At 42.9% G+C, this 14,561-nt stretch overlaps 2 protein-coding genes across 2 annotated transcripts; both read left to right on the top strand.

Annotated features, from left to right (window-relative positions):
* The first annotated feature begins 1,044 nt into the window (after positions 1 to 1,044).
* On the top strand, positions 1,045 to 8,117 carry pgrmc2 (progesterone receptor membrane component 2). Its single transcript, XM_070842942.1, has 3 exons — positions 1,045 to 1,423; positions 4,334 to 4,489; positions 6,336 to 8,117. The coding sequence occupies exons 1-3, from the start codon at positions 1,081 to 1,083 to the stop codon at positions 6,431 to 6,433; spliced, it is 597 nt and encodes a 198-aa protein (XP_070699043.1). The 5' UTR covers positions 1,045 to 1,080; the 3' UTR covers positions 6,434 to 8,117.
* Positions 8,118 to 10,292: 2,175 nt separating this feature from the next.
* On the top strand, positions 10,293 to 14,561 carry asmt2 (acetylserotonin O-methyltransferase 2). Its single transcript, XM_070842759.1, has 8 exons — positions 10,293 to 10,387; positions 11,082 to 11,256; positions 11,594 to 11,723; positions 12,424 to 12,492; positions 12,800 to 12,918; positions 13,041 to 13,178; positions 13,325 to 13,447; positions 14,302 to 14,561. The coding sequence occupies exons 1-8, from the start codon at positions 10,307 to 10,309 to the stop codon at positions 14,511 to 14,513; spliced, it is 1,047 nt and encodes a 348-aa protein (XP_070698860.1). The 5' UTR covers positions 10,293 to 10,306; the 3' UTR covers positions 14,514 to 14,561.

The following is a 14,561-nucleotide window of genomic DNA, read 5'->3' as shown; positions in this document are numbered from 1 at the left end:
CCCCTCGTAAATCTTAGTTTTGAATGACGAGAGGATCTTAGTGGGATCATCGAGTGCATCTGTACAATTACAGTAATTCTTCTGTTTAATAGGCATCTGCTGTGTTTTTATTTAAAATCCTAGTGAAGCCGAACCTTAAATGTTAAATTTGTATATTTCTGTATGTGCCTGTGTTGTTTATTGTCACGTCTGTCCAGTTTCCCTCTTTGTCTCTAATTTAAACTCCTCTATTAATGAAGTTTGCTGACATTTATTCTACAAAGCCTTTATTTTTCTTTTCTCACAGCAGCAGCAGGATAACATTTATCAGTGGCTTTAGTAGTTTATGCATTAAAAATGGTAAACAATGAGATACCAGATGATGCAACAAACTAATTAGGCTGTTATTTATTAATCAGATAAACCTATCTGATGTAAAGTGAAAGGAAATATAAAATTACACTCCTGGACTACCTACACAGAGGATTAAAATCAAATTAATGGACATTTTACAGCAAAAAATAAGCCTCTAATCCTATTTATAGCAGTAAATGTCATTAGCATTGGTGCTAAACCTGTCACCTGGTTATAAGTTATCACATTTGTGAATTTAACAGTAAAATAAGAGAAATAGAGCAGTTTTAATCTTAAAATATGTTTCAAATGTAGGTTTATTTGGCTTCTGGTGAAAGGATTAGCCAATTAGTCAATTAATAAATCAACAAAAAGTTCATCAGCAGCTATTTTGATTATAAATGAATGTAAATAAATCAATTTAATTGATTCTCAAATGTGAATATTATTTTTCTGAGACCTCCATGTCAGTAAATAGTTAATGAATAATAATGAATCTCTAGATTTTGGGTTGGTATTTTCTGCTGTTTGATGACAAAATGATTATTTGGTTTAAAAACAAAAAAAAATCAATCAGTTGAGCAATCGATAACGGCAGTGATCCTTAGATGACCCGTGAAGCGGTGGGTTTGACACGGCAGCACCGGACACCATGTTTAACACCGCGCTCAACTGGTGGTTTCTTGGTTCCCGGCGGTCCGTGAACGCAGCACCTGGCCAGGGGCGGGTAGGCGCTAACCGAGCAGTATGGCGGACGATGGAGACAGTTCGAGCGGACCAGTTGACACAAGCGGCGGGCAGGGGGCAGCGGAAGAGTCGGACGGGCTCGGCCTCGGCGGGATGTTGCTGAATATCAGTATTTTGGCGGTGGTGGTGGCGGTGTGTCTGGCGGTGTACCGGCGGTGGGGCAGGCGGCTGGTCGCCGACGCGGCCCAGGGTGACGAGGCCGCGGCGCTTCCCAAGATGAGGAGACGGGACTTCACTGTGGAGCAGCTGCGGGAGTACGACGGACTCCAGAACCCCCGCATCCTGATGGCTGTCAACATGAAAGTTTTCGACGTGACCAGCGGCAAAAAGTTTTACGGGAAAGGTGAGCGGGCAGTGGGTAGACCCAGAGCTGACAGCCGGGGTGAGTTAGCTGACACGTCCCCGCTTGTGGTGAGTTGTCCTGGACAGAAATTTGGGCGCAAACCGTTGTAGTTAGCTTAGCTTTGGCTTTGTGTTTTTGAATGGGATGCTAGCTGTTAGCTAACTAGCACGGCTTGTTTTGAGGGGTGGGGGGGAGCCTGCTGTTGTGATGATGTTTGGAGGCCTCTAAACTTTATATTCACGCAAACTAAACATGTCGGGCTGTTCTGCTTTTTCACTTAAGAGCCCAGTTGGAGCTTCTTTTTAAAGAAGCTAGCCTGCTAACGTTAGCCTGCTAGCTTGTTGATGTGCACACAGACACATTGCACTGTCTGGCTGTCTGGTCTGCAGCTGCGGCTTGTTTACAGTGACAAAACTCACCTTGCATGAATATTAAGAAGCTTTGCACCAATATTGTGGCATATTTGCACATTTAGAGCACACGTTCATGTAGAAAAGCACCTTTTAGCAAAGTTAAACAGCTACTTGTAGCCCAGGGAGGAGAATAACACTTGTAAACAAATATGAGGAGCAAACACACTTATTGACTTTCTCAAAACATGTTCCAGTCCCCACAAGTCTTTGCATGTGTTTCTGCACAGCAATGCTGGCCTGCTACCCCACATTTTCTCTGACAGAGCAGGCTCACCCATCAACTCTGCAATAAACTATAATTATTCAGACACATTCCCAGCAGTCTCACATGTCACAGCTGCTATTCCACACCGGCAGGGCCCGAGCCAAGGTGCTGAGTCTATCCAGCCAGCCACATTATGACACACAGGTTTAGGTTTAGAGCCACGCTGGTGCTGGCAGGACCAGATCTGAGCTGTCTGCTGGGTGTTCATCATAGTGGACTTTGTGCTGGGACAGCTGGCTGATCAATCCATACCACAGCTGACAGAAAAGCAATTTATGACTTGATTAGAAGCCGATTAAAGTCAGTTTTGCACAAAATCGCATAAAAAAAAATCACATATTTTGCCCGATTCAGCTTCTGGAAAGAGAATCTGCTGCTTTTTTTTCTGTTTCATGCACTCATAAATTGAATATTTGGGGTTTTTTTCCACTGTTTTATAGAAACAAACATTTCCCAAACATGAAAATAATAGTTGCAGCCCTTTGCTGCTGATCAGAAGTGGGTGTAGCTGGTTTTGGTGTTTTCTGACATTATTCAGGCACAAATGTGGCTGTAATTTCTTCTTTTGTTATGACGTGGTATTAAAAACACTCACATGAGGGCCTGCAGAGTCTTCACATGCCGGTCAGATGATGAGCTTCTGGACGATGACGAAGGGTTTAAAACACAGAGGGAACTTCAGGGGAGTCCCGGGGGCCGTTGTTTGGGAGATTTATGACAGAGATGGGGTATTAAATGAGCATAACACACATAATATTAACCTTTTGTGCCCTCTTTAATATCCTTTACTAATACCACACTGAAACTGTAAAATCATGAAGACATTTAACTCAAATTTTGATTGTTGGTATTAGTTACACGACAGGACAGCAACAAGAGCTGGGCAGTAATAGACAGAAACAAATACAGCTGCTGATGCTTCAACTCAGGGTAGTAAGTTGTTGTGGCGCTTAAAAGTGTCTCAGCTGTGTGAAATGAGGGGAACTAAAAGCAGGAACTCTGTATTTTATTATGATATCGATGTAAAAGCTGTGTGTAATCTGGTTTATCAGCCTCACTGATACTGTGATGATATTTTAGCTCAAGCAGAGTTCCTTCAGAAGCCATTTTGTCCATAAAAACTATTAAAAACACATGTTGATATGTCGGTCGATAAGAGGCCGTGATGAGACAGTGCAGCACTTGAATCAGTCAGAGATTTGTTTGAGGTTAATGTTAAAAAGCTCTACATATGTTGGCCGATATATTGTTCTGAAATGTCTTTATCTGTGTCTCAATGTGTTTTTATTAAACTAGCAGTAATGTGGATTTCATTCATAGCAGGTAGAAGCTAGTTTAAGTTCAGAAACCACAGCTTTCCCATAATTGTGCTGCTAATTGTCAGGAAATAGTGAAGGAGGCTCATTATTATGTCCTGCTGCCTGAAGTGATGTATTAAAATAGCTTATTATATTTGTCCAAAACTCCCAAAATATTCAGTTTACTTGTATTTACGACACAGAAAAGCATCAAGGAATATAGTAGCTGTGTCTGCATGCTGGATTATAGCTGTAAATAACAAGTTTTGGTTCATAAGAAGCAACAAATCATCACATCCGAGCAGCTGGAATGTTTGAAATGATTAATCACTTATCAAAGTAGTTGATAGTCGGTTTAATTTTATGTCGATTTACTGGATTAATGGTTTTGGCTGCAGCTCTAATTGAACTCTTGCGATGACCAGAATCCCAGACAGCTTCACACTTTACATCACAATAACACTTGTGTATTAATGCATCTTCCAGCTCTAATAACGGCTCCACAATGAAACAGAAATCCTGCTTATTCGCCCTCAGTGTTTTCTCAGAAAAAGAAAAGCACGTCTGATGTCTCTTCCTCTGAGAACTCGCCGTATCTTCGCTGCATTCAAGTGCTCTACTTATTGGCAGCCCTGAAAGGCTTTTAATGTGAAGCAGCCGCAGTCACATGACAAACGTTAATTGCTAAGGGCTAACTTGTTGCTCCAGTGGAGCTGTTTGTGCAGTTCTTACCACATTTTTTCGTCTCTGTAAATCAGTTTGAAACCTTTAAAACGACAGTGTGACACCACACCAGGCAGGAAACTGACTTGTGTGTCCTTCAGCTCAAGAAAAAATCCCAGTAAAGTCAGAGTGATTGTTAACCAGAGGGAGTGGAGAATGAAGTCAGAAACATTTCTGCTCTAACTCTCACCCGTCCTGACTTCTCCTTCAGATGGTCCTTACGGCATTTTCGCGGGTCGGGATGCTTCGAGAGGCCTGGCCACCTTCTGCCTGGAGAAAGACGCCCTGAGGGACGAGTACGACGACTTGTCAGACCTCAGCGCCGTACAGATGGAGAGCGTGGGGGAGTGGGAGATGCAGTTCCAGGGTAGGCTTGTTTCCACCACAGAAAACGCTCCTCAGACATCGATTTGTCTCAGATTTCACAGATCTCTCCACCGTGTTTTATCGCCTGTTCCCACGGGGCCTCTGCACATTCAGCCAGGCCAAACTGTGGATCCAAAACACAAACACAAGACGCCAAACAAGGTTTTCTTTTGGGGTTTTTTGTGCTTGTAAACTTCTACGAGAGCATCTGGTGCTTCTGTATGTCGTTATTGAATGAAGGGGATTTCTGTGCTTCAGTTTTTTGTTGCATTCAAATACAGTTTTTGTTTCACTTTAAAAAACATTAGAGGACTGCAAACTCACTGTGTCCAGCAAAGAGAACAACTATGAAACGGTTCAGAGCTCAGAAGTTATATGATTTATGTTATAAGTGTTTGTTTATGTGGACAAGATTAACATGCTGCAGTACAAGGAGAGATGAGCTGAGCTTTTATTTATCCTCAGAGGGGAAACACAGGCGTCGCTGCAGCTCAAGGACAGAAATAAGTACCGATGAATAAAGCACATGTACTAAAAAGTAGACAATAGAATCTAAACACAAGCAAGAATCTGAACAACAGCAACAGATGTGCAGGTAGAGCCACAGTGCCAAGAAAACATCACATTTGATGAGCAAAATAACAATCAGGTTATCATCTGTGTCGACCCAATGCTGTTGCACATTTAAATTTAAAAAATAAACATGGGAACTGGTGCAGTAAGTAAAAAAAAAAAACTTGGATTGGATCCAGATTATGTAAAAACCTGGTGATGCAGGCCGGAGCTGAAACGATTAATCGATTAGAGGATGGACAGGACATTAATCTGCAACTATTTTGAACATCAGTTAATCATTTAAGTGATTTCAGTGAGTAAAAATGCAGATTGGTTCACCAGAGAAGACGGTTTCTATCGCTGTTGACAGTTGTGGTCAGACGAAATAGTTTTGACTTTCAAATATAAGGAAGAAAATATCCTGTCACCACATCTGCAGAACCACAGTTAAGACAGGAAACCCTGAAACGGAAAGGAAACTGATGCCATCTCCTTAAATAGTTTAGTGTGTCAAACTATTCTGTACTCAACAGTTTTAGATCATATTCTTTATACACCTTAGATAGTGTGTGTGTGTGTGTTTTATTTCAAAGTCACGTGTCCTTTTTGATTCCTGGGTGTCTAATTCTGGACTGATGCCTCTCTTGGTAACGTCAGGCCTCTGCTGACTTAAATAACAAGTCAGGAGACTCGCAGCGCGTCTGCCTGATGCAAGTAACAGATTTCAAGCTGAAGCGGGCAGCTTTGGAAGCTGGCGGCCCCAAATGGTGACCGAATAAAACTCTAAAAGTTCTTCAGGGCAAACTCGCTTTCAGTTTCAGCCAGCGAGGAAGTGATGTAGAGCTGCAATAAGCAGTCAGTTAATAGATTAGTAAAGTAATTGGCAACTATTTTGGTGGTGGATTAATGGGTTCAGTTAGTTTAGAAGCAAAAATACCCAAAAAATTCAATGCAACTAACAAATAAATTTAGGAATAAACGAGAAAAGATTAGCAAGATTAGCCTTGCAGAGCTGATATCTGATCTAATGTTTGCTTTTTGTTTTAAATAAACTTTTCACCCTCATCTTCTTACCTTTTTTACCTAACGTGTCGTCCAGCAAAGTATAATTATAATATTTATTTTATAATAATATTGCTGACTTCAGACTGAAACTACTACTTACTGAAAGTCATGTTTTTGTTATATCTACTTATATCTGGATGTAAGTGAACATAAGTGAGGCTGTGGCCCTTGAGACGTGTGTTGCTGTTACTGAAGCGGTCGCCACCTTCTTTGTTGATGTCTTCCAGAAAAATACGATTACGTCGGGAGGTTGCTGAAGCCTGGAGACGAGCCGTCGGAGTACACGGACGAGGAGGACATCAAAGACCACCTGAAACACGACTGAGCGGTTCCATCACACCGACCAAAGCTAGGAGCCCCAAGCAGCTGCGACAGACCGCCCCCCAGCCCCCCAGACCTCCTCCTCCTCCTCCTCCTCCTCTTCCTCCTGCCCCTTCGATCTACCTGCCACTCCTTCCTCCCGCCCCGCTCCCTAAACTCCTCACCTCCTGAATCTGTCCGGTACCGTGGCCGTTCTGGAAGGGCAGGACTCAAGTCTCGACGCCCAGACCTCCCTCCCTCTTCACCAAGATGACCACCAAACGGAGAACGATCGGAAAAAAAACCCTCAACGAGGGCTTTTTTTTTTTAACGACAGCAAACACGCCTGGGGGTGGGGAGGGGACGCAGGGTTGTGCCATTAGGTGTATTTGAAACATAACCACAAAATACCGTAGTCATTTCTCCACGGGGAGGGTGGGGAGGAGGGTGGGGGAGCGTGGTCATCGTGGTCGCCGCTGAGCGCTGGGTGGAGGTTGTTCAGAGAAACACGCCGGTCAAAGCTGATCGGCGGATCGGGACGGGGAAACTGATTTGTCTCTCTTTTTATCTTTTGGTTTAGTCACATCGCAACTGAGACCGCTTCAGCTTTCGGACAGCTCATCAATCAGTCGTTTCTGTTCTTTTGTTCGGATCATTTCCCCCCTTGTTGGAGGGCAGCGCTGCGGCCCAACCAGCGCGGTGGAAATTGGCTGGGGCGTTGCATTTTCCTGTTGTGTTTGTAGTGTATGCACTACTAGTTTTCTTCGTTTGTCACCATGTGATTGTATTTGTTGAGTAGCATAGCGGGAGGGAGGACGGGAGGGAAGGCTTCTGTTTTTTGTTTTTTTTCTTCTTTTTTTTGTTTAAGTTCGGATGGTATCGGGGGGGTTTAAGGTCCTTGCCATATGAATCCTGTTTTGAATCACATCAACTGGACTGAATCACTGATCGGGAATACAAAGGGAAGGTGATAAGGCAGTCCTAATCAATCGACTCAATTGTTTACATGCCTCACAAGCCAGCTGCAAGTCTGTAGATTCCCCTGAAAATGGTCCAAGTATTAATTGTGCCTTATTTTGTTCGTTGTGTCAGTCCTGACCGTTCTAACAGAGGAGGCGAGTGGAGGGATGGAGGTGTCGGCTTTTCCTAGACTCGGTCCCCCAGACTTTAAAGAAGGCATACGTTCTGTCAGTCGTCCACGCAGACTGTAATATCTCCCCACTTCACAAACTTTGTAAATAGACCGTATGAATTACTCAGTGTTACTGCCATATTTATGTAGTTGATGAACTCCATATATGTATAATGCTTTGTCGTATCGGCCAAAACCCCCATGGTTCGTTTTCTTGTTTTTTTTGTTCTTTTTGTTTTTTTTTCTTTCCGTTCTGAACTTCTTTTTAAACGTGGGTGAATTTCCAAAAACAAAAAACAAACAAACAAACAAACAAACAAAAAAAAGAAGCGTTGCAAAGTGCTGCAGGGTGGGACCGGGAGCTGTTCTTGCGAATATTTTTTTTTCGGAGACGTTGCTTATCCTGTAAATATATCTATCATTTTATTAAAGCATGTGCAACAACAAAGTGAGCTATGCCGAATTCCCACCACGTCATGTATTTAAATGTTGGGTGTGTGTGCGTGTGCGTGTCTGCGTGACAGAGGCAGGAAGGGATTTGTTCATGCATAATAAATCGATTTGGTTAATAATTGAAGATGTCTGGAATTTATTTGCTTTTTATGGGCTGCGCGGTCGGATCACCACCAGGAAAATGTTTTTATAGTTCATTAAAGTGTTTAACAGTGAGCGCCTGTGCTTCAGGACTGTTTACCTGCAGGGAAAAACACGTGTGCAGACAGTAAAGTAGCGGGAGTTTGATATGTGAGGAGATACGAATGCATTAAACTTATAATAATAATACTAATAATCATCATAATGAATTAATTTTCTGTTGGGTGCAGCACTTCTTGGTGTGTTTACAGGTAGAAAAGAAACTCTCACTTTAAAAATCTGGATCAAGTTTTAGCTAAACCCCCCAAAAAAAGTTTGTTTGAGTTACAGTGACTTAATGTTGGTGTTAAATTAAACAGTGAAAACCAGGAACAAAATGTACAATAATGTGAACAACTTAATGCAAAACCTCTGGATGAACAATTATGAACACCAGATGTTGAGAAGCCTAAAAGAAAACAGGAACGATTCTAATTTTAATGGACTTTTCCTGCCTGGAGTGAATTTAAACTACTTCATGTGCTGCCAGGTCGATTAATACATAACAATATGTATTGATATAATATTAATAATACAGATGTATCTGATGTTGAATATCTGATATATTTTGTTTATCTATCAAAGGTATCAAAGGTAACCAGTAACTACAAATCACAAAATGTAGTGCAATAAAAAGTACAATAGTATTAGTAATAGTATTAGAGTAAAAGTACATAAACTCAAGTAAATGTACTCAATAATATAAGAACACAGATTTTATTTGTTGATTATGTTTCCAATAAGTACAGTACTTTAGTAAATGTACTTATTTGTATCCCACCGTTGAGTAAAAGTATAAAGAAAAGTAAAAAATACCTCAGATTTGTACTCAAGTACGATACTTTCATTAATGTAGGATATTTAATTCCACCATTGATCTTTTATTTGCTGATTAGATTTTGTATTAATCTGAATCTGCAAAGTAATGTAAGTTACTAGATGAATGCAGCGCAGTAGAAGTACAAGTACCCTGTAGTACTGAGTAGTACTCAGTACTGCAGGGTACTTGTACTACAGTACTGAGTACTACAGAGTACTGCTGAGTACTACACTGAGTACTATAGAGTACTACACTGAGTACTACAGAGTATCGCTGAGTACTATACTGAGTACTTCACTGAGTACTACAGAGTACTGCTGAGTACTACTGAGTACTGCTGAGTACTGCTGAGTACTATTGAGTACTGCAGAGTACTGCAGAGTACTATTGAGTACTGCAGAGTACTACTGAGTACTACTGAGTACCGCTGAGTACTACTGAGTACTACACGGAGTACTGCTGAGTACTACAGAGTACCGGTGAGTACTACAGAGTACAGCTGAATACTACTGAGTACTATAGAGTAATACAGAGTACTGCTGAGTATTACAGAGTACCGCTGAGTACTACTGAGTACTACACGGAGTACTGCTGAGTACTACAGAGTACCGGTGAGTACTACAGAGTACTGCTGAGTACTACAGAGTACCGATGAGTACTACAGAGTACAGCTGAGTACTACTGAGTACTATAGAGTAATACAGAGTACTGCTGAGTACTACAGAGTACCGCTGAGTACTACTGAGTACTACACTGAGTACTACAGAGTACTACAGTACTGCAGTAGAAGTACATGACCCTGTTATGAAGAGCAGCTCAACAGCGCCCCCGCTGCCGCTGCGGATGATCCCGGAAGTGCACCGTGAGGTGGAGGAGCTGCGTGTCTCCGTGTGTTCACTCTCCGGTTCTCCGCTCTTCTTCCTCCCGGAGAGACGCCGCTGCTGCCCGCTGATCACCGTGAGACCTGCGCGAGGAGTCTGGTTCTCCCGCTGATGATCCTCCGACCTTTGCTCTCCGAGTTCATCCCTGCAGCAGCTCCTCAGCACAACACCGACATCTTGGTTGTTTTGGCTTGAAAACTCCCGAATAAACCCCCCCCCCTCCTCCTCCTCCTCCCCCTAAAAAAACCAAAAAACCCAGCCGTGTTTTCCTCCGTTATCCGGATCATCTGGCGGCTCTCCGGGCAGCAGCTGTGGGTGAGTGGTGCAGGAGGGACCGAGGCTTCGTCCGCATGTGCAACCGGCGGTAAAGGTGCAGTGAAGGTGCGTGAATCCCCGCAGTTGTCTCTGATTGTCCATCAGCAGGGCGGAATAATGGCAGAGCATCTGTCCCAGAGTGAGCTGGACTACCCCTTCAAACTTCTGGAGTATTTCAACGGCTTCAGGGTGTCAAAGGTAACACCCCAGGGTGACACATCCACACCTCGATTAATCAGCTTCATTTAATCTGCAGGTTAGAATCACGTGGGTGCACGTGTGGCTTTTTATTACTGATGTGCATCAACTGTAGGGCTGCAACAGATGATTATTTCTATGTATTTGTATTTCTTTTTAATAATGTATTCATTGTTTCAGTGCTCTCCTCTGTAGAGTAAAGGTAATGCTTTGTTTTATTGGTTTTATATGTTTAACCATCTGTTGTTGTCGTGTGTAGTTGATGGTAAAATAAAACTGTTTTGATTTTATGGTCTAGAAAATGTTCCCAAAACCCAATTTTTACATTTTCATGTTGCTTTTTTCATCCAAAACCTAATGATATTTAGTCCAGTGTGATTTAACTTGTAGTATTTTGGTATTTTGCGATGAAAAAAGTAACTTTCATGAATAAACATAAATTAAAAAAGGCTGATTTTCATGTTGTTTCAGCACAAACACAGTGATTATTCAGCTGATTGTCTGATTAATTGCTTGTTTTGTCTGATTGTGTAAAAGATAATTCAGCTTGTCTTTTAACCAGTTATCAAAAATGAAGTTAATCTCACAGTAAGGCCCATTTAGTAGTGTCACACCAATCCGTCCTGTAGTTGTTGAGATATTTCAAGAGGTGGACAGACAAGCCGACAGAGTCTGAAAGTCTTCGTCCCTCCAGGTGATATTTTCCGCCTGTGAGCTGGGAGTGTTTGACCTCCTGCTGAAGTCCCAGGAGCCCCTGAGCGCCCGGCACGTGGCCCGGGAGCTGAGCACCAGCGTGGACGGCATGCAGAGGCTGCTGGACGCCCTGGTGGGCATCGAGATCCTGGAGGTGGAGACCGCAGACGGGACAGGTGAGCGCGTCTGAGCTCCAGGTAACGATTGTGTCTGGGGGATGCTGTCAACAGGGACAAAGTCAACGACTGAGGTTGACTTTAAAGAATCAATCCACTAAAATCCCCCAGAAAACAAAAACTATCTGTACAGTGGAACAAGTTTTGCTCATCAAAACAACAAAAACAACCTCATAAAAGAGATTTTTTAGGTCCAAAATCTAAAGATATTTATTTAACTATCATAAAAGGCAAAGAACTGCAGATTTTTCATTCCTCTTCCAGTGAACTGACCCTAAAACGCTGCTGTGAGCATCCGTAACGTCTAAAGTGTGAATGTGAATCCTTTGTTAAGCAGCCTTGTACAGCAGCACCGACGTGGCGAACCTCTACCTGGCCAAAGGCAGCGGCAAGTCTCTTCACGACATGATCATCTACCAGTCGCAGACCATCTACCCGCTGTGGAACAACATGGTGGACGCTGTCAGGTTAGTGACTGGGAGACGTCACACGACACGACACGACGCTCCAAACCGCGGAAATGTTTTTATTACTGGCAACGTTTGGATCCTACTTGAACGTGCTTTTTGTTTGTCTAACACAAACACAAATGTTCTCATTTTTCCTCATTATTTGATAAAAAACCCTCTTTCTGTGACAGTAGGATGTCCAGATACAACCCCACGTACATTTTTATACCTACATACCTATAAATATATAACTTTGTACTGTTTCCTCTGAACGAAGGTAGTGTGTGTTTTGATATATGGGATGATGCATGTACCTGATGTTGTGCCTGTTGTTGATAGAGTTCAGGACAGTTAAGCGACCTGCCGTCATAGAGCCCGTTGGTGTGCACGATGTACGAATGGTAGATGGATGGTGTTCTCATTTTTTCATGCACGTCGACCAGATGAAGATCCAACCAGTTTTGTTTGGCTCAGATGATGGAGCTATGCTGAGAGCAGACTCTTGGCTTTGTTAAACCTCAGCAGCAGCAGCAGGAGCACAGTTTTCTTTTGACTGGAGCAGTGAGAGGTAGAAAATCCAGTCCAAACATACAAAGGTCTGTTTATAGCCTCCAGAGCTGCGACGCCGCTGAGAAATGTTTGCAGAAGTAAAACAAACTGCATGTCGACGATCATAATTTACAGTTCAAACGGGAGCTGCTTGTTTTCCACCTCGCAGGGAGGGCAAGAATCAGAATGAAAAGACCTTCGGCCTTCCTCCAGATGATATCTTCCAAGCTATTTACAGGTTGGTGTTAATTTAGGTGTCTCAGATCTTTAATCATATCACCACTGACATCATTTATCATCCAGCATGTGTCAGTCTGGAGGAAGAAAAGTGGATTTGTGCAGCCTGAATGAGAAACAAATTGTTTTTTACCCTCCTTTTTAGTGGGAAATGCGCAATATTTTGTTAAATTAAATTAAAAACATACACTGAATTTGTAAATATGGTTGATGCAAATAGATTAAGCTGGTTGTTCACATGTTAAACATTTAGATTAGCCAGTTACTGGATGTCAAATGAAAACCTTTCCTCCTCTGATGCCCCTCAGATCAGAGGAGGAGATGCTGAAGTTCATGGGTCTGATGAACTCCACGTGGGTCCTCGACGGACACGACATTGTGACAGCGCTCAACCTCTCCTGCTTTCAGAACATAGTCGATCTCGGAGGTGAGACTGTAAATGTAAAATGTTTCTCCAGTTATTTGTGGATAAACCTTTTTGTTTTACGTTCACACTGAATCCCTGTTGTTGTTCGCTTACTGGCATGATTCTGTGTGAACGTCTCCCAGGATGCACCGGTGCTCTGGCCCGTGAGATGGCGAAAGCGTACCCGTCCTCCACCGTCACAGTGTTCGACCTCCCGCAGGTCGTCGAGACGGCTCAGAAACATTTCTCTCAGGAGAACGACGCCGTCGTGTTTCAAGCTGGTGAGTCATATTTTTATAGGAGATGAATCGGCTGGACTGAACATCACATCGTTCACGAAGGTTGGATTCGTCGACCTAATAAAATAATAATTGAGCGTATATTTAAAAGCCCTCCCTGCGGTGGTCACATGCTTTCTGTCATGCAGGAGACTTCTTCAGCGGTGAAGTCCCTCCTGCTGACCTGTACGTTCTGGCCAGGATCATTCACGACTGGCCTGAAGAGAAGTGCCTGACGCTGCTGAAGAGGATCTACGACACCTGCAAACCAGGTGAGTGTTACACTCCGTCATCCGGTGCATGTGGTTAGTGGGACTCATCAGTTTCATGCATATAAAATGCAAATCCAGCACTGGACAGACCGTTTACAGTGTTTAGTGTTTATATGTATGGAAGTACGGCCACTAAAGTTTTATAAGCTGTATTTTGTTTTAATGAACTCAGCGGACGTTGCTGCTGTAAATTCTGTATTTTATTTCAATTTTTTTTTTATTTCTTTAGTACCAAGCTGTGCAATAAGCAGGATAATGTACAGAAAGTGGTAAAATGTTAATGGCTGCTTCATGTCAGCGTCCTGCATCACCCTGTCGGGGCTCACTGTTCATTATCCCTCATTTAATGTGCATTTAAAGACAAAGTTCTTGACCCTCACAGACTGTTCTACCCTCTGGAGTACATACGGTAGCTGTGTCCTCGACCCAGACCAAGGCTGTGAAGTCCTCTTTGTAGTAAAGATGGAAAAATATAACATAGTTTATCTGCTAGACAGAAATACATGAAGAAAAAAAAGCTTCTTTTGAAGGTTTTAATGGTTGAAGAACATCTGATTTCATTATTCCAAACCAAACCGAGGCTTTTGACTCAATCAGAGAAGTCAGCTCGTCTAAAAAGAATGAGGATGCAGTTAAAATGTGAGTCTCTGTGCACTGGAGAGAGCACGTCATCTACCTGCAGGATGGAGGATTATAGTCTGTCCAACTCTATTTTTCACATATTTACTGGAATAAATATATTTTTTTATGCAGCAAAACGGTTCCATGGCAACGTAATAGATGCAAATTCAGTGTTTTCTGAGTGATTCACACTTTTTGTCGCTAAACCTCATTTGTTTCTACTCACTCATCAGGCGGCGGCGTCCTGCTGGTGGAGGCCATGCTGTTCGAGAACAGACGAGGGCCCGTCATGGCTCAGATCTTCTCCCTCAACATGCTGGTGCAGGCGGAGGGCCGAGAGCGCCCGCCGTCCGAGTACACACACCTCCTCGACAAGACCGGCTTCCGCAACGTTCAGGTGTGCCGGACCGGCAAGACTTACGACGCCATCCTGGCCATCAGATGAGCTCGGACGGTGGAGGGGGATTCTGGGGTTAAGAGGTGGACATAAACA

The sequence above is a fragment of the Pempheris klunzingeri genome, chromosome 13, assembly GCF_042242105.1.
Source record: "Pempheris klunzingeri isolate RE-2024b chromosome 13, fPemKlu1.hap1, whole genome shotgun sequence".
Taxonomy (NCBI): Eukaryota; Metazoa; Chordata; class Actinopteri; order Acropomatiformes; family Pempheridae; genus Pempheris; species Pempheris klunzingeri.
This window is presented reverse-complemented; position numbering and strand designations above follow the sequence as displayed.

Excerpts from the sequence above, each read along its gene's own strand:
- asmt2 (XM_070842759.1), top strand. The coding sequence starts at position 10,307 with ATGGCAGAGCATCTGTCCCAGAGTGAGCTGGACTACCCCTTCAAACTT. Across the intron at positions 12,919-13,040 it reads GAACATAGTCGATCTCGGAG|GATGCACCGGTGCTCTGGCC; the intron begins GTGAGACTGTAA and ends AACGTCTCCCAG. Across the intron at positions 13,448-14,301 it reads CTACGACACCTGCAAACCAG|GCGGCGGCGTCCTGCTGGTG; the intron begins GTGAGTGTTACA and ends CTCACTCATCAG.
- pgrmc2 (XM_070842942.1), top strand. The coding sequence starts at position 1,081 with ATGGCGGACGATGGAGACAGTTCGAGCGGACCAGTTGACACAAGCGGC. Across the intron at positions 1,424-4,333 it reads CAAAAAGTTTTACGGGAAAG|ATGGTCCTTACGGCATTTTC; the intron begins GTGAGCGGGCAG and ends CTTCTCCTTCAG. Across the intron at positions 4,490-6,335 it reads GTGGGAGATGCAGTTCCAGG|AAAAATACGATTACGTCGGG; the intron begins GTAGGCTTGTTT and ends GATGTCTTCCAG.